Below are 21,078 nucleotides of genomic sequence, written 5' to 3' on the forward strand. Positions count from 1 at the left end.
TCTCTCCAACAAGGGTAAAAACGGATGCATACCCCGACGTTGAAAAAGCTCTACTAACGTGGTTCAAGGCAGCCCGAGCAAAAAATTTGCCCATCTTGGGTCCAATCCTGCAAGAAAGGAGAATCGCCCTGGCAAAGAAGCTGGGCCACAGGGAGTCCACCAGTTGCAATCGATGGACGGACCGATTCAAATTAAGGCAAAGCATAGTCTTCCGCGTGACAAGCAGTGAGGGTGTAGTGATTGTGGCAGCAATGACAGATGATTGGCTCCAACTTGTCATGCCCACAACTTGAATGGATATGCACCAAAAGATATTTTTAACGCAGATGAGGCTGGACTGTTTTACCGTCTTTTGCCAGGCCACTCTTTGATGTTTAAAAGTGAAACATGTAATGGTGGAAAGTGAAGCAAGGAACATGTCTCTGCTATAGCCTGCACCAACACATGGACAGCACAGAAAGTGGCCGCTTCTTGTATAGACAAGTTCAAGAAACCACGTTGCTTTGCAAATGTCAAGATACAACCCACGCAGTCACAAAACTGTCTGGATGATCTCCGGCCTTTTTCAATGAAAAGCTCCAGCCTTTTGCAAGATCGGGCCAAACCAGTAAAGATATTTTTACGCATTTCCTACTTTACTGTGTTTTCATTTGGCATTTGACCATGCTTGTAGACATATCAGGTTACATAGAGACATATTCATGTGGGAACGGGGATTCCTCAGCTGTTACAAAGCTCTGTTCAACACAAATTTGGAGGTGGCTCCTCTGGGATTCAACTCATCAAGATTTTACTGTAACAGTAATGAAGAAACCAATGGCTGAGGGACAAATTCACAGAACCACATGGTTACCATCCCTGAAGCAGGTGAGAACACTATATATGCCCTAACTATAAATCTTCCAAAAATTTGCCTGATCCTTTAGATCAGAAAATTATGCACATTACTCGGCTATTTAAGAAAGGTGAGAGTAAAATAAGGGAATTATCGACCAGTTGACCTAACGTTGGTTGACAGGAAATTGCTAAGTCTATAATTAAGGATCAGGTGACTAAATCGCTTGAATATTTTCTGTTGACTAGAGATTTCATGATCAGTTATCAGATGCATTTGTAAAGTGTAGGTCATGTCTAATAAATTTGACTACTCACCTCTTCAAATAAAAGTTAAACGCAGTAGATAGGTGAATATTAACGGATATTATTTATATGGGCTTCCAGATGGCCTTTGATATAAGAGAATGTAACCACTGGTGTCCCACAAGGATCTATGTTGGAGCTTCAACTTTTCACCATCTTTATTAATGACTTAGATAATAAAAGCCACATATCCAAATTCGTCAATGACACAAAAATAGGAGGCACGTTAAGCCTTGTTGTTGGAAACATAAAATCACAAAGGGATATTGTTAGGTTAAATGAATGGGGAAAACTGTGACAAATGGATTTCAATATAGGCAAATGTGAGGTCATCCACTTTGGACTTAAAAAGGATAGAACAGGTTACTTTCTAAATGGGGAAAAACTTCAAACAGTGGAAGGGCAAAGAGACTTGGGGTCCAGTCATATGGATCATTTAAATATCATGAACAGGTACAGAAAAATCAAAAAAGGCTAATGGAATACTGGCTTTTATACCTAGAGGGCTAGAATACAAAGAAGATAGAGGTTATGCTACAGCAAAACAAAGCCCTGACTAGACCACACCTGGAATAAAGTGAGAAGTTCTGGGCACCCCATCTTAGGAAGGATATACTAGTCTTGAAGGGAGTATACCATAGATTTATCTGGACTCCAAAAGTTAAGCTACGGGGAGAGGTTACACAAACTAAGGTTGTATTCCCTGGAATGTGGAAAGTTAAGGAATGATTTGATTGAAGTTGAAGATATTAAGGGGAACAGATTGGGCTGGTACAAAAAAATAATTTCTGTTGGCTAGGCAGTCTTAGACAAAGGGGCATAGTTTAAAAATAAAAAGCCAGACCTTTCAGAGGGAAATTAGAAAACACTTCTACATGCAAAGGGTGGTAAAATTTTTGAACACACATCCGCAATAGCAATTGAGACTAGATCAATTCATTTAAAACTTGAGATAAAGGTTTTGTTATCCAAAATGTATTAAGGCATAAGTGGCAAAGACAAGCATATGGCATTCAGTGCAGATTTGCCATGAACCCCATTGAATGGTGAAACAGGCTAGAGGAATTCAATGGTCTATACCCAGCCCTTTGTTGCTATGAATGTTTTCTCCTTTCCTTGATGACTGTTTTCTTTAGAAGAGCCTATTCCTTCCACTCAGTAATGAGAGTTCCTGATTAAAAATTTTCAAGAAAAATAATGTTTAAAGAATACTCAAGAAAAGGTTCAGTATGTCATCAACCCCAACACTTCCTAGTTCATCAGGTAAGAAATCAAGCTTAAATTTACTTGGATTTTACATTAGAATTTTTAATCTGTCCAAGGCCATTCTCGATATGTAAACAATTGTAGAACGATGGTACTTAGACATCAACTACAGCACTTTAGTGATGAGCCAAGCTGAAAGCAGAAACATTCTTAGGAACATAGGATCATAATGTTTTATATTAAAAGGATTGTACCCTCCCAGCGCTAGTGATTTTACACTTTTTATTAGATGAGAGAAAGAATTGTCCGCTGGGAGAGCTCTTTATGGACAGAATCTCATCAACATTCTGCTCAGCGCTTAAGTGGGTGCCAGATGTCAGCATCATACAATACAATACCATGATCTGCAGCCTTTGAACACTATGACAACAGGGTGAGTATAAAACCCACAATCATTTTGATAATGGGCCAGCCATTTGAGGATTTAAAAATACAACATGAATGCCAGGTCAGCTAAAATTTCTTACCTATTGAGGTGGAAGCGCGAGGCAGAATATTCCTCCGGACAATCTTTTTAATTTGGAAATGGATTTCAAGGATTATTTGAAATAAAATATTCCTGAGATATGTTACAAGTTATTGCAAAACATAAATAAAATTTGATCAAGATGGGGATCATGGGGAATCACAGAGTATATTTCAATTCTGAAATAAACTAAACTAAAAATAACTATTTGCAGATGAAGAAATAAATTATTTCTTACCTGAACCTTTGATCCTGGTTCATGAGAAGCAGTAGGAAAATAAATCACTTCTTGAACTTCATTGTCAGGCCTTGCTGAATTTTTTCCAAATATTGTATATGCACCCTCTGTGACAGGTTGCAGAGCTGCAAAGCAGGAACTGGGAGGTGGTATGGCCATTCTAAAGATTGAGAAAAGTCAACAGAGTCACTATAAAATATAAAGTTTCCATCATTTGCTGTAACAGGTTATATAACAGCATTTGCCATCAACTAAATAGCCCTTGTATATTAACAAATTTTTGCGTGTGGTACATTGTTGAAAGTACCAACTGATAATAGCAAGGGAAACCTGAATGATTAGAGTAAGTAACTTTTTATCCCCTTAACCAATGAGTTTGAAGGATTGTCAAATTAAGTGTATGAGAACGACAAATTGAATTTGTACGGTGCCTTCAAGGTAGTAAAATATCCCAAACACTTTACCAGACCAAAGAAAGAATGACATAGAGCCACGTAGGGAGATATTAGGGTAGATGATCAAAAGCTTGGTCAAAGAGGTAGGTAGATTTTAAGGAGTATCTGAAAGCAGGAAAGAGGTAGAGGAGTGGCGAGATTTACAGAGGGAACTCCAGAGTTTAGGGTCTTAGCAGCTCAAAGCACAGCCACCACTGGTGCAGTGATTAAAATCAATGATATTCAAGAGGCCAAAACTGGAGGGTTGCAGATATCCCTGAGCGTGGTAGGGCTGAAAGAGATTACAGAAAGAGAGAGAACTGAAGGCATGGAGGGATTTGAAAATGAGGATCACAATGTTAATTGTATTTATTTGTATGCAGATGGTAGGCATTAACTGGGGATTCTCTTTTTAAAAATTTCATTGACGGGATGTGAGCTTTGCTGGCTGGGTCAGCATTTATTGCCCATCTCTAGTTGCCCTTGAGAAAGTGGTGCTGAGTTACCTTCTTGAACCGCTGCAGTCCATGTGGCGTAGGTACACCCACAGTGCTGTTAGGAAGGGAGCTCCAGGATTTTGACAGTGAAGCAACGGTGATATATTTCCAAGTCAGTATGGTGAGTGACTTGGAGTGGAACTTCCAAGTGGTGTTCCCCTCTATCTGCTGCCGTTGTCCTTCTAGATGGTAGTGGTCGTGGGTTTGGAAGGTGCTGTCAAAGGAGCCTTGGTGGATTCCTGCAGTGCACCCTGTAGATGGTACACCACTGCGTTGGTGGCGGAGGGAGTGAATGTTTGTGGATGTGGTGCCAATCAAGCAGGCTGCTTTGACCTGGATGGTGTCAAGCTTCTTGAGTGTTGTGGGAGCTGCACCCATCTAGGCAAGTGGGTAGTATTCCATTGCAATCCTGACTTGTGCCTTATAGATGGTGGACAGGCTTTGGGGAGTCAGGAGGTGAGTTACTCATCGCATGATTCCTAGACTCTGACTTGCTCTTGTAGCCACCGTATTTATATGGCTAGTCCAGTTCAGTTTCATATCAATGGTAAGCCCCAGGATATTGGTAGTAGTGATTCATTAATGATAATGTCATTGAACATCAAGGGGTGATGGTTGGATTCTCTCTTGTTGAAGATGTTCATTGCCTGACACTTGTGTGGCGCAAATGTTATTTGCAACTTGCCAGCCCAAGCCTGGATATTGTCCAGGTCTTGCTGCATTTGGACATGGACTGCTTCAGTGCCTGAGTCGTCGCGATGGTGCTGAACATTGTGCAGTCATCAGCAAACATCCTCACTTCTGACTTTATGATGGAAGGAGGACCATTGCTGAAGCAGCTGAAGATGGTTAGGCCTAGGACACTACCCTGAGGAACTCCTGCAGTGATGCCCTGGAGCTGAGATGACTGACCAACAACCACAACTACCTTCCTTTGTGCTAGGTATGACACTAACCAGCAGAGAGTTTTCCCCAATTCCCATTGACTCCAGTTTTGCTTGGGCTCCTTGATGCCATACTCGGTCAAATGCGCCTTGATGTCAAGGGCAGTCACTCTCACCTCATCTCTGGAGTTCAGCTCTTTTGTCCATGTTTGAACAAAGGCTGTAATGAGGTCAGGAGCTGAGTGGCCCTGAAACCCAAACTGGGCGTCAGTGAGCAGGTTATTTCTAAGCAAGTGCCACTTGATAGCACTGTTGATGACTCCTTCCATCACTTTATTGATGATCGTGAGTAGACTGATGGGACGGTAACCGGACAGGTTGGGTTTTTCCTGCTTTTTGTGTATAGGACATACCTGGACAATTTTCCACATGGCTGGGTAGATGCCAGTGTTGCAGCTGTACTGAACCAGCTTGACTAGGAGCACAGCAAGTTCTGGAGCACAAGACTTCAGTAATATTGCCAGAATATTGTCAGGGCCCATAGCCTTTGCAATATCCAGTGCCTTCAGCCATTTCTTGATATCATGTGGAGTGAATCGAATTGGCTGAAGACTGGCATCTGTGATGCTGGGGACCTCTGGAGGAGGCCGAGATGGATCATCCACTCAGCACTTCTGGCTGAAGACGGTTCTGAATGCTTCAGCCTTATCTTTTACACTAATGTGCTGGGTTTCCCCATCATTGAGGATGGGGATATTTGTGGAGCCTCCTCCTCCAGTGAGTTGTTTAATTGTCCACCACCATTCACAACTGGATGTGGCAAGACTGCAGAGTTTAGATTAGATCCGTTGGGTGTGGGGTCACTTAGCTGTGTCTGTCATGTACTGCTTATGCTGTTTAGCATGCAAATAATCGTGTGTTATAGCTTCACCAGGTTGACAACTCATTTTTAGGTATGCCTGGTACTGCTTCTGACACGCACTCTTCATTGAACCAGGGTTGATCGCCTGGCTTGATGGTGATGGTAGAGTGGGGAAATGCTGGGCCATGAGGTTACAGATTGTGTTTTGAGTACACTTCTCCTACTGCTGATGGCTCACAGCAGCTCATAGATGCCCGGTCCTGAGTTGCTAGATCTGTTCGAAATCTAACCCATTTTGCACGTTGGTAGTGCCACACAACACAATGGAGGGTATCTTCAACGTGAAGGTGGGACGTCACCTCCACAACAACCGTGCAGTGGTCACTAATACCGATACTGTCCTGGACAGATGCATCTGCGGCAGGCAGGTTGGTGAGGATGAGGTCAAATATGTTTGTCCCTTTTTGTTGGTTCTCTCACCACCTGCCGCAGACCCAGTCTAACAGCTATGTTATTTAGGACTCAGCCAGCTCAGTCAGTAGTGGTGTTACCACGCCACTCTTGGTGATGGACATTGAAGTCCCCAACCCAAAGTATATTCTGTGCCCTTGCCACCAAGTGGTGTTCAACATGGAGCAGCATTGATTCATCAGCTGAGAGAGGGCAGACGTGGTAACCAGCAGGAGGTTTCCTTGCCCATGTTTGATCTGATGGCCATGAGGCTTCATGGGGTCCAGAGCTGATGATAAGGGGTCCCAGGGCAACTCCCTCCTGACTGTATACCACTGTGCCGCCACCTCTGCTGGGCCTGTCCTAGCAGCGGGACAGGACATACCCAGGGATGGTGATTGTCTGGAACATTATCTGTGAGGTATGATCTTGTGAGGATGACCATGTCAGGCTGTTGCTTGGCTAGTCTGTGAGACAGCTCTCCCAATTTTGGCACTAGCCCTCAAATGTTAGTAAGGAGGACTTTGCAGGGTCAACAGGCTGAGATTGTCATTGTCACTTCCGGTGCTTAGGTCAATGCCAGGTGGTCCGTTCGGTTTCATTCCTTTTTTGAGACTTTGTAGCGGTTTGTTACAACTTGGCTTGCTAGGCCATTTCAGAGGGCATTTACGAGTCAACCACATTGCCATGGGTCACTGTGGGTCTGGAGTAAGGATGACAGATTTCCTTCCCTAAAGGATGTTAGTGAACCAGATAGGTTTTTACAACAATCCAGAATTGTTAGACTTCTAATTCCAGATTTTTATTGAATTCAAGAACTGCCATGGCGGGTTTTGAACTTGGGTCTCTGGATTACTAGTCCAGGGACAATACCACTCTGCCATCACCTCCCCCTTGTGCCCCTATGAATAGGCAAAGGCTGAAACTGTAATTGTTTTGTTTGGGGGATTGATACTTACAACATGTAATTCTGTAAACAAATGCTTAGAAAGTATAAAGATTGGCTCCAGTTCTATCCTTCAACAGCTGGCCTTCTGGAATGTAAGCAACCATTCTCTCCTATTATGTTAAGGGTGAGGGTTGGAAACCATTTTTTAGACAGAAAAGTACAATGTTAGTGGCCATTATGGAAAATGGTAGAAAGCAAATGCAAATTGTCAGTGTATTATTACTCTCCAATGTTCTGAATCATAAGGCCAGTGAAAAAATTAAGTGGGTATGTGAATTAGGCTTATGCCCCACCAAAAAGGAAACAGGGTGTGGCCTTGATGTTACTGCTTTCTACAAGTATCAAATTCAAAAGTAAGGTATTTTGAGAGATGGATGTCCATCAGTTAGATATTGAAGAAAGTTTGGATTTTCTCTAATAGCTCTTGGATTAAATCGAGAAGACAGATGATCTTTTACAGGCCTACGAGGCATGGTCAGACTTTAATGGACTTTAGAAAACAGATGATCAGGCCATGGAAGAATATATCATGGACCTTAACGGAATGTATAAAAGATCATATCTATTAATTCAGTTTGAGGATCCCTGAATCACTATCAACATTTAATTGCTGGATTGTGCTAAAGTATCTCACATAGGCAACTGGTTCTTACAGTGCTCAGTTCTTAGAGATGGAGACCTGGTTGGATCACTGCCGTAAAGACACACAATAGATGAAATTTTACACAGAAGTATTTTGGTTGGAAGAACAGGAGGCGAGGGCATAGTGGTATTGTTGCTGGACTAGTAATCCAGAGACCCAGGGTAATGCTCTGGGGACACGGCAGATGGTGGAATTTGAAATCAATAAAAAAAAACTGTAATTAAAAAGCCTCATGATGACCATGAAACCATTGTCAATTGTTGTAAAAACACATCTGGTTCACTAATGTCCTTTAGGGAAGGAAATCTGTCGTCCTTACCTGGTCTGGCCTACACGTCACTCCAGACCCACAGCAATGTGGTTGACTCTTAAATGCCCTCTGAAATGGCCTAGCAAGCCACTTAGTTGTATCAAACTGCTACAAAGTCACAAAAAAGGAACTAAACCAGACAGACCACCTGGCATCAACCTAGGCACCGGAAATGACAACAGCAATTTCAGCCCTGGTGACCCTGCAAAGTCCTCCTTACTAACATTTGGGGGCTAGTGGCAAAATTGGGAAAGCTGTCTCAAAGGTTAGTCAAGCAACAGCCTGACACAGTCACCCTCACAGAATCATACCTTACAGATAATGTCCTAGACACTAACATCAACATCCCTGGGTATGTCCTGTCCCACCGCAGGACAGACCCAGCAGAGGTGGAGGTACAGTGGCATACAGTCGAGAGGGAGTTACCCTGGGAGTCCACAGCATTGACTCTGGACCCATGAAGTCTCATGGCATCAGGTGAAACATGGCCAAGGAAACCTCCTGCTGATTACCACGTGCTGTCCTCCCTCAGCTGATGAATCAGTGCTCCTCCATGTTGAGTGGCACTTGGGAGGAAACACTGAGTGTGGCAAGGGCGCAGAATGTGTCTGGGTGGGGAAACTACAATGTGCATCACCGGGAGTGGCCCAGTAGTATCACTACTGATCAAACTGGCCAAGTCCTCGATGACATATCTGCTAGACTGGGTCTGCAGTAGGTGGTGAGGGAACCAACAAGAGAGAAAAACATACTTGACCTCAACCTCACCAACCTGCCCACCGCAGGTGCATTTGTCCATGACATTATCAGTAGGAGTGACACCGCACAGTCGTTGTGGAGACCAAGTCCCTCCTTCACATTAAGGATACCCTCCATCGTGTTGTTGGCACTACCACCGTGCTAAATGGGATGGATTTCCAACAGATCTAGCAACTCAAGACTGGGCAGCCATGAGCTGCTGTGGGCCGTTAGCAGCAGGAGAACTGTACTCGAACACAATCTGTAACTTCATGGCCCGGCATATCCCCCACTCTACCATTACCATCAAGCCAGGTGATCAACCCTGGTTCAATGGCGAGTGCAGGAGGGCATGCCAGGACCATAGTCATAGAGTTATAGTCATAGAGGTCTACAGCACAGAAAAAGGCTCTTCAGCCCATCGAGTCTGCACCAGTCAAAAAAGTACCTAACTATTCTAATCCCATTTTTCAGCACTAAGCCCACAGCCTTGTATGCCATGGCATCACAATTGCACATCCAAATACTTCTTAAATGTTATGAGGGTTTCTGCCTCTACCACCCTTTCAGGCAGTGAGTTCCAGATTTCCACCATCCTCTAGGTGAAAAAATTCTTCCTCATTTCCCTTCTAAACCTCCTGCCCCTTATCCTAAATCTATGCGCCCTGGTTATTGATCTCTCCACCAAGGGGAAAAGTTCCTTCCTGTCTATAGATGTAGATGAGGGCAATGCATTTGGCATAGTATACTTGGACTTCAGCAAGGCTTTTGATAAGGTCTTGTATGGGAGACTGATAATGAAGGTAAGAGCCCATGGGATCCAAAGCAATTTGGCAAATTGGATCCAGAATTGGCTGAGTGGCAAGAAGCAGTGGGTGATGGTCAAGGGGTGTTTTTGTGACTGGAAGCCAGTGTCCAGTGGAGTTCCACAGGGAACTCGGTGTTGGGTCCCTTGCTGTTTGTGGTATATATAAATGATTTAGACTTGAGGGTTGATCAGTAAGTTCGTGGATGACATGAAAATTGATGGGGTGGTAAATAGCGAGGAGGATAACCTTAAAATACAGGAGGATATAGACGGGCTGGTCAGATGGGCTGATCAGTAGCAAATGGAATTTAACCCGGATAAATGTGAGGTGATGCAATTGGGCAGGACAAACAAGGAATGGGAATACATGATGAATGGTAAGACCCTGGGAAGTACCGAGGATCAGGGGGACCTTGGTGTGCACGTCCGCCAGTCCCTTAAGGTAGCGGGACAGGTAGATAAGGCGGTCAAGAAGGCAGATGGGATACTTGCCTTTCTTACTCGAGGCATAGAATATAAGAGCAGGGAGGTTATGCTGGAACTGTATAAACCGCTGGTTAGGCTACAGCTAGAGTATTGCGTGCAGTTCTGGAATCCACATTATAGGAAGGATGTGATTACACTAGAGAGAGTGCAGAGGAGATTTACCAGAATGTTGCTCGGGCTGGAGAGTTTTAGTTATGGGGGGGGGGGGGGGGAGATTGGATAGACTGGGGTTATTTTCCTTGGAACAGAGGAGATTGAGGGGGGACATGATTGAGGTGTATAAAATTATGAGAGACATAGATAGGGTAGACAGGAGGGAACTTATCCCCTTGGTGGAGGGATCAATAACCAGGGGGCATAGCTTTAAGGTAAGGGGCAGGAGGTTTAGAGGGGATGTGAGGAAAAATTTTTACACCCAGAGGGCGGTGAGAATCTGGAACTCACTGCCTGTAAGGGTGGCAGAGGCAGAAACCCTCATAACATTTAAGAAGTATTTGGATGTGCACTTGCGATGCCATGGCATACAAGGCTATGCGCCTCGTGCTGGAAAATGGGATTAGAATAGTTAGGTACTTGTTTGACTGGCGCAGACTCAATGGGCCAAAGGGCCTTTTTCTGTGCTGTAGACCTATATGATTCTATGATGATGACTCAATACTTCTGAATGCAGTGCCTAAGCCTTCGTGTAATAAGTACAAATTGCAAAACCAGGGTGAAAGCATGGCCAAGTTTCCCTTGTGGATTTGGTCAGCCTAGCACAGATCACCTGCCACATCATAACATGTCTCATCAATGCCCTGCACGGTTGTAGCAAGAATTCCCTACTTTTACACTCCATCCATCCCTCTTTGAATAAATGCCAACATTCCAATTATTTTCCTAATTACTTGTTGCAGGCTAACTCTGTGATTCATGTACACACAGTATTCTGCAGTCTTTCCCTATTTAAATAAAATTGTGTTTCTATTCTTCCTGCCAAAGTGGATAACCTCACATTTTTCCACATTATACTCCATTTTTTTGCCCACTTATTTAACCTATTTTTATCACTATGCAGACTCTTTGCAGTTTCCCCTCAAACTGCTTTTCTACCTATCTTTGTATCAGTAAATCTGGCCACAATGCCGTCAGTTCCTAGAAAGTCATTAGTATAGATTGTAAAAAGTTGAGGCCATGGCACTGATCCCTGCGTCACTCCACTAGTCATGGCCTGCCATCTTGAAGATGACCCATTTAACGTGATTCGGTTTCCTGATAGGTAGTCAATTCCCTATCCAGGCTAATGTCTCATCCCCAACATCATGAGTTAATGTCTTCTGCAAAAATCTTTTATGTGGTACCTTATTGAATACCTATTGGAAATTCAAATACACATCTACTGTTTCCCCTTTATCCACCCTGCTTGTTACATTCTCCAAGAACTCTAAGAATTTTTTCAAACATGATTTCCCTTTTACAAAACCATGTTGACTCTGACTGACAGAATTATGGTTTTCTAAATGTCCTGCTACTACTTCCTTTATAATGGATTCCAGAATTTTGCCAGTGACAGAAATTAGGCTAACTGGCCTATAGTTCCCTGCTTTCCGTCTTCCTCCTGTCTTGAACAGAGCTGTTACGTTTGGCATTTTCTATTCTGTTGGGACCTTTCAGAATCTACGGAATTTTGGCAGATCATAACCAATGCATCCATTAATTCCTTTAAGACCCTAGACCATCAAGTCCAGAGGAGTTGTCAGCCTTAAATTCCATTAGTTTTCCCATTATTTTCTCTCTAGTGATAGTGATTATTCTAAGTTCTTCCCTCTCTTTTGCGTCTTGATTTTCTATTATTCTTGAGATGCCTTTGTGTCTTCTACTGTGAAGATGGATACAAAATATTTATCCAGAGCCTCTGCTATTTCCTCCTTTCCCATTATTAATTTGTAAGTCTCACCCCCTATGGGACCAATGCTCACTTTAGCTACTCTTTTCTTTTTATTATACTTGTAGCAACTTTTAAGATCTCTTTTTATTCATCTTGCTAGCTTTCTCTCATAAATAATAGAGGGAGAAATTAGTGGATCATCCTTTGCTGGTTTCTAAAACTTGCCCAATTTTCTGGCCTACCATTAGCTTTCGCAGCATTGTATGCCTTTTCTTTCAATTTGATACCATCCTCAACTTTCTTAGTTAGCCAAAGATCGTGCATCTTTCTGGTAGTCTTACATCCTCAATGGGATATAGCTTTGTTGAGAATTATGAAATATTTCCTTAAACATCTGCCACTGCTTCCCTTTTAAACTATTTTCCCCACTCCACTTTAGCCAACTCTATCTTCATACCCTTGTAATTGTCTTTAAGTTTAAGACACTAGTAATGGACACAGATTTTTCACTCTCAAACTGAATATGAAAGTCTATCATGGTATGGTCACTGTTGCCTCGAGGGTCCTTTACTATGAGATCATTAATTAACTCTTTCTCATTGCACATTACCAGGCCCAAAATAGCCTATTTTCTGGTACATTCCAGAACAAATTGTTTTAAGAAATTGTCCAGAAACACTATGAACTCATCCTCCAGGCTATCTTTGCCAACTTGATTTGTCTAATTGATATGAAGGTTGAAGTCACCCATGATTATTGCAGTTCCATTCTTGCAAGCTCTCATTATTTATTGATTTATACTCCATCCTACTGTGTATCTACTGTTAAGATGCCTATAAACTACTCCCACCAGTGACTTATTTTGTTTGCTATTTCTTACCTCCACTCACATTAATTCTACATTTTGACCTTTTGAATCAAGATAATTTCTTACTGATCTCATACTTGATTAACAGAGCTACCCCATCATCTTTTCCTTTCCTCCTGTCCTTCTGAAATGTCAAATACCTGACATCAAAATAACTGATGATACCCACCTTCTCAAAACACAACCCTTGAGTCTTCTTTCTTCCAAACTACCACCCAAGCTTCAACTTCCCTTGCCTCTCTAAAGTTCTTAAACGTATTGGGTACAGGTTTCCTGGGCAACATTTTTCCCACAATTGCATGCTTGAACCTCCCAATCATGTTTCCATCCCTGTCACCATACCGGAATGGCCCTAATAAAACTCAGAAATGATATCCTATGTTACTGTGTCTTGTGCACTATCTCCACACACATTTCTCAACACCACCATTAGTCCTGGCTGAGCCACCAGTTTCCTGCATTAAACAATCTTTGCCTTTGTGTCCCACCACAAACTTTGTTCCCTCATCACCAATTCCATACCACTCACTGCCTCAGGTTGAAATTGACTTTCCAAAACCATGGCATTGTATTTTATGCCAAGCTGATCTTTCTCTTCCAACCCCAAATCTCTTCATTACAAAGATCACTAACTTTCACTGCCATCAACATTGCCTACCTCTACCCCTGCCTCAATCGCCCTGCTTCAATCTATCTGCTGCAAAAACCTCATCCAAACCTTTATTATATCCAGACCAAACTACTTTTTGCAATCTTGGCCAGATTCTTGTTCTTAGCTCTCCATAAGCTTCAGCTCACTCAAAACTCTACTGCCTGCATCTAATGCTGCACCAAATCCCATTCACCCATCAATATAACCTCTATTTATTTTTGAAGATTTGTTATGTGCACACCCTTTAAATATTTTTGTGTGGCCACATGCACTCAGTAACTTAAAAGGAACCAATATGTATATGACTGGCATGGAAATTTAGGTAGCCATGCGTAGTTTAGAGGGACATTGTCCATTCACCTTTGTACTCACTGACCTACACTGATTCCTAGTCTACCAATAGATAGAAGATTGGCTAGCTAACAGGAAACAGAGAGTACGCATAAATGGTTCATTTTCTGGTTTGTATGATGTGACAAATGGTGTGCCAGAGGGATCAGTGCTGGAGTATTGTGACACAACCAATGGTAAAGGCTCAGTTGTTCAAATCCCAGAGGGAAACTTGAAACAACTGTCATAACCCATTTTTGCAATTTGTATGTTTCAAGATGCAGGCTTTGAATTCAGTAGTAATAAGACCACTGTGAATCAAGAAGTTTTTTTTATAAAACTAAATTAAACATGTATTAATACAAGATAAATTGTAAGCACATACATATGTCTACAAAATTACTATTATACTAACTACAAAAATCCCCTAATTAATCTGGCTCTCAGTTGAACCCTGATAAGGCAATAGTAAATCTCATTGATTTAAACAGACACCTGGCAAAGCACACCCAGTCGCACTCAAAATGAGTTTCATTCAGCTCGGGTTCTTACAGGCAGCAGCTTGAGACTTCTCACATTTGTTGGATCTTAAAAATACCTCTGCCTTACAATCTCCATTCTCCTTTATACATATCTTTCTCTTTGAATGTAAATTTTCCATTGTATCAGTAGGCTTTTCATTTTACCTCTTCTAACAATAATATCCTTTGATCCCACCTATTTTACAGCTGGCTCTAACCCTATTAATGTGCACACACACAAACACACTATCACACTCGCACATAAAAAGCAGTTGGGTTCAGTTGGAAGCAGCTGCCAGAGGGACTGGACAGCAGAGGGACAGGTAGCAAGTCCCAAACTGAAGTTGAAGCCAGGATTCCAGACAGAACCCAAAAAGTCCCAAGGCCAAGGAGTGAGACAGAAAGGAGGAGTCCCAAGAAGACCTTCTAGTCAAAGGAAGAACAGGAGTTTGGAAAAAGTCTTGTTCCTTGGAAGTGACAATAAAAGAGCAGAGAGGAAGGCTCCAAGTTTTAAGCTTAAAAAGGGAGAAAGCTGCAGGAAGCCAATTTAAAATAATATAGGTATTCAAGAAGCCAGAAGGTCCAAAGAGACAGCTGAAGGTCTGTGGTTCTTTATGGGCATGTGAAGCAGTGGTGTTCTCTTGACGGCTGAGTCAGTGAGAGAGAGTGCATGAAAGAAAGCTTGAATGCATGTGGTGATCTAGGAGAGAGAAATACCAGAAAGAGAGTTTGAAACCCTGGAGATGGACCATTGTGGAAGGCATCTGAGAGAAAGTGTCGGTTTGGGAAAAGATTCCAAAACAAGTTCTTCGAGAGTGAAGATTGGAAATCCTTGTGTGAAAGACGGAGTTCAGTGAGACCGGTTGACTCACGGGGTGATAAACTTCTGGGGAGTTGATGAGATCCATAGCATCTGATTGGGGGGGCATCTGTCACTTGGTTTCAGAGTGTGGTGTGCCTGACCACAGGTCACCTAGTAGTTTACATGGATTGTACTTACTGTGAACATTAACGTAAAAGATAGCTTTTCTACCTTGTGCTGTCCTTAAGAATCTGTATAGGGAGAATTGTGGGTGAAGGAGTATTGTAATATTGTTATATTTTCTTGTTTAATAAATGTTTTATTCTTTTGTAAAAAGTTCATCAGTTGACTCCTATGACTTTGTTCAATAGCCACTCTCCACGCATCCAAACAAAAAATAAAAGTTAGAATCTATCAAGCCGGGTTTCACCCTGGGATTTGGTGAATCCAGTAGTGACATCAGCTGGAATCATAACACCGCAGAGTCAAAAATAAGGGCACATTATTTGGTCAGTTTAACGTCTTTAATGTTGAAGTGTACTCAAGATACTCTTTGATGTACAAGTTTGACTTAATTTTAAAAATTAAAAAAAATGAGTGCTAGAATATTTCACTCATGCAAAAATCTGCTGCCCACATCCTATCCTGATACAAAGTGCCATTCACTCAGCACTCCTGTCCTCAGTGATCTATATTGGCTCCCTGTCCAATGTCTCCAATTTAAAATTCTCACCTTCATGTTCTACTTCAGATATGGCCTTATCCTTGCATCAGTAACTACCTTCACAACTCTCTGCACCTCCAACTTGTCATAACAGCACAAAAGGAGGCCATTTAGATTACTGAATCCACTCCAGCTCTCTACAGAGTAATCCAAGCAGCCCCATTTCCCTGCTCTATCGCCGTAGTCCTACAATTTTATTTCCCTCAAGTGTCCATCCATTTTCCTTTTGGAATTATTAATCATCTCCACTTCCACTACTCTCATAGGTGGGAAGTTCCTAGTCATTGCTACTCTCTGCATTAAAAAAAAATCATATTCCCCTGTATCTCTTGTCCATCTTCAACAATGGGAGAGCCCAGTACATCAGTGCAAAAGACAAGATTGAAGTATTTGTAAATATCTTTAGCCAGAAGTGCCATAAGAATCATCCACTGTAATCTCCTCCTAAGGTCCCCGACATCACAGGTGCCATTCTTCAGACAATTTGACAGCTAAAGGCACTGGATACCAGGGCTATGGGCCCTGACACCATCCCCACCATAGTACTGAAAACCTGTGCTCCAGAACTAGCCATGCCCGTATCCAAGCTGTTCCAGTGCAGCTACAGCACTGGTATCTTCCCTACAAAGTGGAAAATTGCCCAGCTATGTCCTGTCCATAAAAAGCAGAACAAACTGGCCAATTATTGCCAGGACTACTTTCAAAGTGATGAAGGGTATCAAAGACAATGCTATGAAGTGACACTTAGCGATAACCTGCTTACAGAGGCTCAGCTTGGGTCACATCAGAGCCATTTGGCTCCAGGTTTCATGGCAGCCAAACATACTCAAAAGAGCTGAATTTCAGACGTGAGATGAGGGTGACTTCCCGTGAAATCAAAAGTGAAAGGAAGGGACAGAGTGTGTGAACACCATATTGCACCAAAGAATTATATAAGAGTAGGGAAAATTGACAATAGGGCAAACTTAAAGGCTTTGTATCTGAATGCACGTAGCATTCAGAATAAAACTAATGAGTTAACAGCGCAAATAGAGATAAATAGGTATGATTTGGTGGCGATTACTGAGACGTGGTTACAGGGAGAACAGGTTTGGTAGTTGAATATCCAAGGGTACTCAGTGTTTCAGAAGGATAGGCAGGAAAGAAAAGGAGGTGGTATAGCTTTGTTAGTAAAAGGAAGAGATCAGTGCTATAGCGAGGAATAATATAGGCACTGGAGAGCAAGATGTAGAGACAGTCTGGGTAGAAATAAAAAATAGCAAGGGAAAGAAGTCCCTGGTGGGAGTAATCTATAGATCCCCAAACAATATTTTAGCAGTATAAACCAGGAAATACTGGGAGCATGTAAAAAAAGCACAGCAATAATCATGGGTGATTTTAATATGCATATAGACTGGACTATTAAATTGGCAAGGATAGCCTTGAGTGAGAGTTCATAGAGTGTATTAGATTGTTTCTTGGAGTAATATGTTGTGGAACCAACCAGGGAGCAGGCTATTCAGGATTTGGTTATGGGTAGTGAGATGGGATTAATTAATGGTCTCATAGTAAAGGATCCTCTAGGGAAGAGTGATCATAGCATGCTAGAATTTCAAGTTCAGTTTGAGAGCGAGAAACTTGAGTCCCACAGTAGTGTTCTGGAGTTAAACAAAGGTAACTACATAGGCATGAGAGCAGATTTGGCCCTAGTGGACTGGGCACGATGACAAGGTAGGACAGTTGATGAACAGTAGCAGATATTTAAGGAGATATTCAATTCCTCCCAAGTAAAATATATCCCAATGAGGAAGAAAGATGGTAAGAGGGGAAAAAGCATTCATGGCTAAGCAAGGAAGTTGAAGATAACTTAAAGGCAAAAACTAAGGCATACCAAATTGCAAAGGTCAGTGGTAGGCTGGAAGGTTGGGAAACTTTTAAAGATCAACAAAGGGTTACTAAAAAAATAATAAAAAGAGCAAATGTAAATTATGAAAGAAAACTAGCGCAAAATATAAAAACTGATAGCAAAAGCTTCTACTAGTATATAAAAGTAAAGAGAGTAGCTAAAGTGAATGTGGTCCCTTGGAGGACAAGACTGGAGAGTTAATAGTGGGGAATGCAGAAATGGCAGAGATGCTTAATCAATATTTTGCCTCAGTTTTCACAATGGAGGACACTAGTACCACCCCAATAGTAACAGGTAGTATAGAGGATATAGTGAAGGAGGAACTTAGAACAATCACCATCACTAAAGAAAAAGTACTGAGCAAACTATTGGGATTAAAGGGTGACAAGTCCCCAGGACCTGATGGCCTACATCCCAGGGTTTTAAAGGAAGTGGCAGTGGAGATAGTGGATGCATTGGCTATAATATTCCAAAATTCCCTGGATTCTTGAAAGGTTCCAGTGGATTGAAAAAAGCTAATATAACACCCTTATTCAAAAAAGGGGAAGGGGAGGCAGAAAGTAGGAAACTATAGACCAGTTAGTTTAACGTCTGTTGTTGGGAAATTGTTGGAATCCATTATTAAGGAAGTAGTAACGGGACATTTGGAAAGTCAAAATGCAATCCACCAGAATCAGCATGGTTTTATGAAGAGTAAATCGTGTTTGACTAATTTGCTAGAGTTCTTTGAAGATGTGACAAGCAAAGTGGATAATGGGAATCATGTAGATCTAATATATCTGGACTTCCAGAAAGCCTTTGATAAGGTGCCACACAAAAGATTAATACACAAAATAAGATCACACGGAGTTAGGGGTAATATATTAGCTTGGATAGAGGATTGGCTAACCAACAGAAAGCAGAGTCGGGATAAATGGGTCTTTTTCTGGATGGCAAGCTGTAACTAGTGGGGTGCCACAGGGTTCGGTCCTTCAGCCCCAACTATTTACAATCTATATTAATGACTTGGATTCAGGGATAGATGGTTCTATAGCTAAATTTGCAGATGACACCAAAATAGATGGGAAAGTAATTTACAAATGGATATGGACAGGTTAGGTGAATGGGCCAAAATTTGGCAGATGGAGCTTAACGTGGATAAGTATGAGGTTATCCATTTTGGTCGGAAGAATAAAAAGGCGACTTATTATTTAAATGGAGAGAAACTTCAGAATGCTTCAGTGCAGAGGGATCTGGGTGTCCTTGTGCATGAATCGCTGAAAGCTAGTATGCAGGTACAGCAGGTAATAAGGAAGGTAAATGGAATTTTGGCATTTATTGCTAAAGGAATAGAGTATAAAAATAGGGAAGTGTTGTTGCAACAGTACAAGGCATTGGTGAGACCGCACCTGGAGTACTGTGCACAGTTTTGATCCCCTTACTTGAGGAAGGATGTAGTTGCACCGGAGGCGGTTCAGAGGAGCTTCACTAGACTGATTCCAGAGATGTGGGGCTTGTCTTATGAGGAGAGATTGAGCAGTTTAGGCCTATACTCACTAGAGTTTAGAAGGATGAGAGGAGATCTAATTGAGGTATATAAGATGCTAAAGGGGATAGACAAAGTAGATGTGGAGTGGATGTTTCCCCTTCTGGGGCATTCTAGAACAAGAGGCCATAGTTTTAGGCTAAGGGGTAGTAGATTTAAATCAGAGATGAAGAGGAATTACTTTTGTCAAAGGGTCGTGAATCTGTGGAATTCACTACCTCAGACAGTAGTGGATGCCGGGATGCTGAATAAATTTGAGGAGGAGATAGACAGATTTTTAATTAGTAATGGGTTGAAACGTTCTGGGGACAGGGTGGGAAATTGGAGTTGAGGCTGAAATAAGATCAGCCATGATCATAATGAATGGCAGGGCAGGCTCGAGGGGCTGAATTGCCTACTCCTGCTCCTAGTTCTTATGCTCTGATATTCTTATGTAAGGTGGTATTTGACTGAGTATGGCATCAAGGAGCCCAACCAAAACTGAAATCAATTGGAATGAGAGATAAAACTCTCCACTGGTTGGAGTCATACCTAGCACAAAGGAAGATGGTTTGTGGTTGTTGGATGCCAATCATCTCAGTCCCAGGAGTTCCTCAGGGTAGTGTCCTGGGTCCAAAAATCTTTAGCTGCTTCACCTGTGATCTTCCCTACATTATAAAGGTCAAAAGTGGGGATATTCGCTGATGATTGCACAATGTTCAGCACCATTCATAACTCCTCAGATACTAAAGCAATTCATGCCAATGTGCAAGATCTTGATAACATTCAGGTTTAGGCTGATAAGTGGCAGGTTACATTCACGCCACACAAGTGCTGGGCAATGATCAATTCCAATAAGACAAAATCTAACAACCTCTCATGATGTTCAACAGCATTATCATCACTGAATCCCCCACCATTAACATCCTGGAGGTGACCACCTCCAAACAGAAACTTAACTGGACTAGGCATATAAACGCTATGGCTATGAGAGTAGGTCAGAGGCTGGGAATTCATCAGCAAGTAACTCACCTACTGATTCTCCAAATCCTTTCCACCATATACAAGGCACAAGTCAGGAGTTTGATTGAATACCCTGCACTTGCCTGGATGAATACAGATCGAACAGCATTCTAAAGCGCAGCACAATACAGGACAAAACCGCCTTAAATATTCACTCCCTCCACCATTGGCACACAGTTGCAGCAATGTGTACCATCTACATGATGCACTGCAGCAACTTGTAAAGGCTCCTCTAATAGCACCTTGACTACCGAGAAGAACAAGGGCAGCAAACCCATGGGAACACCACCACCAGCATGTGTCCCTCCAAGTCTCACACCTTCTGGACTTGTTCTTTCACTGTGTCAAAATGCTCAAACACCCTTTCTAGCAGCACTGGGGGTGTAATAACACCACATGGGCAGCAGCAGTTCAAGAATGTGGCTCACCAACACTATCTCAAAGGCAATTAAATATGAGCAACAAATGCTGACCTTGCCTGTGATACTCATGCCCTGTGAATATTTTTAAAAATGCAAGTCATTTTTTAGATTGCCATAAATCTACAGCCAATCATATTGAAATACTGGAAAGTTAGTGTTAGTTTTTATTTATTTACCCAATAGATTATCTCATCATCTTTCAAGTGTAAGATATGTGAGATTACTGTTCCATTTTAAAGGCGACAGAAATGGCAAAACAGCATTGCAGCTCTGCATTTACCCATCACATTATTTATAGTCAAATGAATT

General features: G+C 42.0%; 1 protein-coding gene across 1 annotated transcript in view; it reads right to left on the reverse strand.

Annotated features, from left to right (window-relative positions):
* LOC121275683 (secernin-1-like) overlaps positions 1 to 21,078 on the reverse strand; it is a 155,140-nt gene that overhangs the window by 112,709 nt on the left and 21,353 nt on the right. Inside the window, exon 2 of the mRNA XM_041183226.1 lies at positions 3,111 to 3,270. Within this exon, the coding sequence (XP_041039160.1) occupies positions 3,111 to 3,269 (159 nt within the window). The 5' untranslated portion in view covers position 3,270. The remainder of the gene's footprint in view (positions 1 to 3,110; positions 3,271 to 21,078) is intronic.

This window comes from Carcharodon carcharias, chromosome 3 (assembly GCF_017639515.1).
Source record: "Carcharodon carcharias isolate sCarCar2 chromosome 3, sCarCar2.pri, whole genome shotgun sequence".
NCBI classification, from domain to species: Eukaryota; Metazoa; Chordata; class Chondrichthyes; order Lamniformes; family Lamnidae; genus Carcharodon; species Carcharodon carcharias.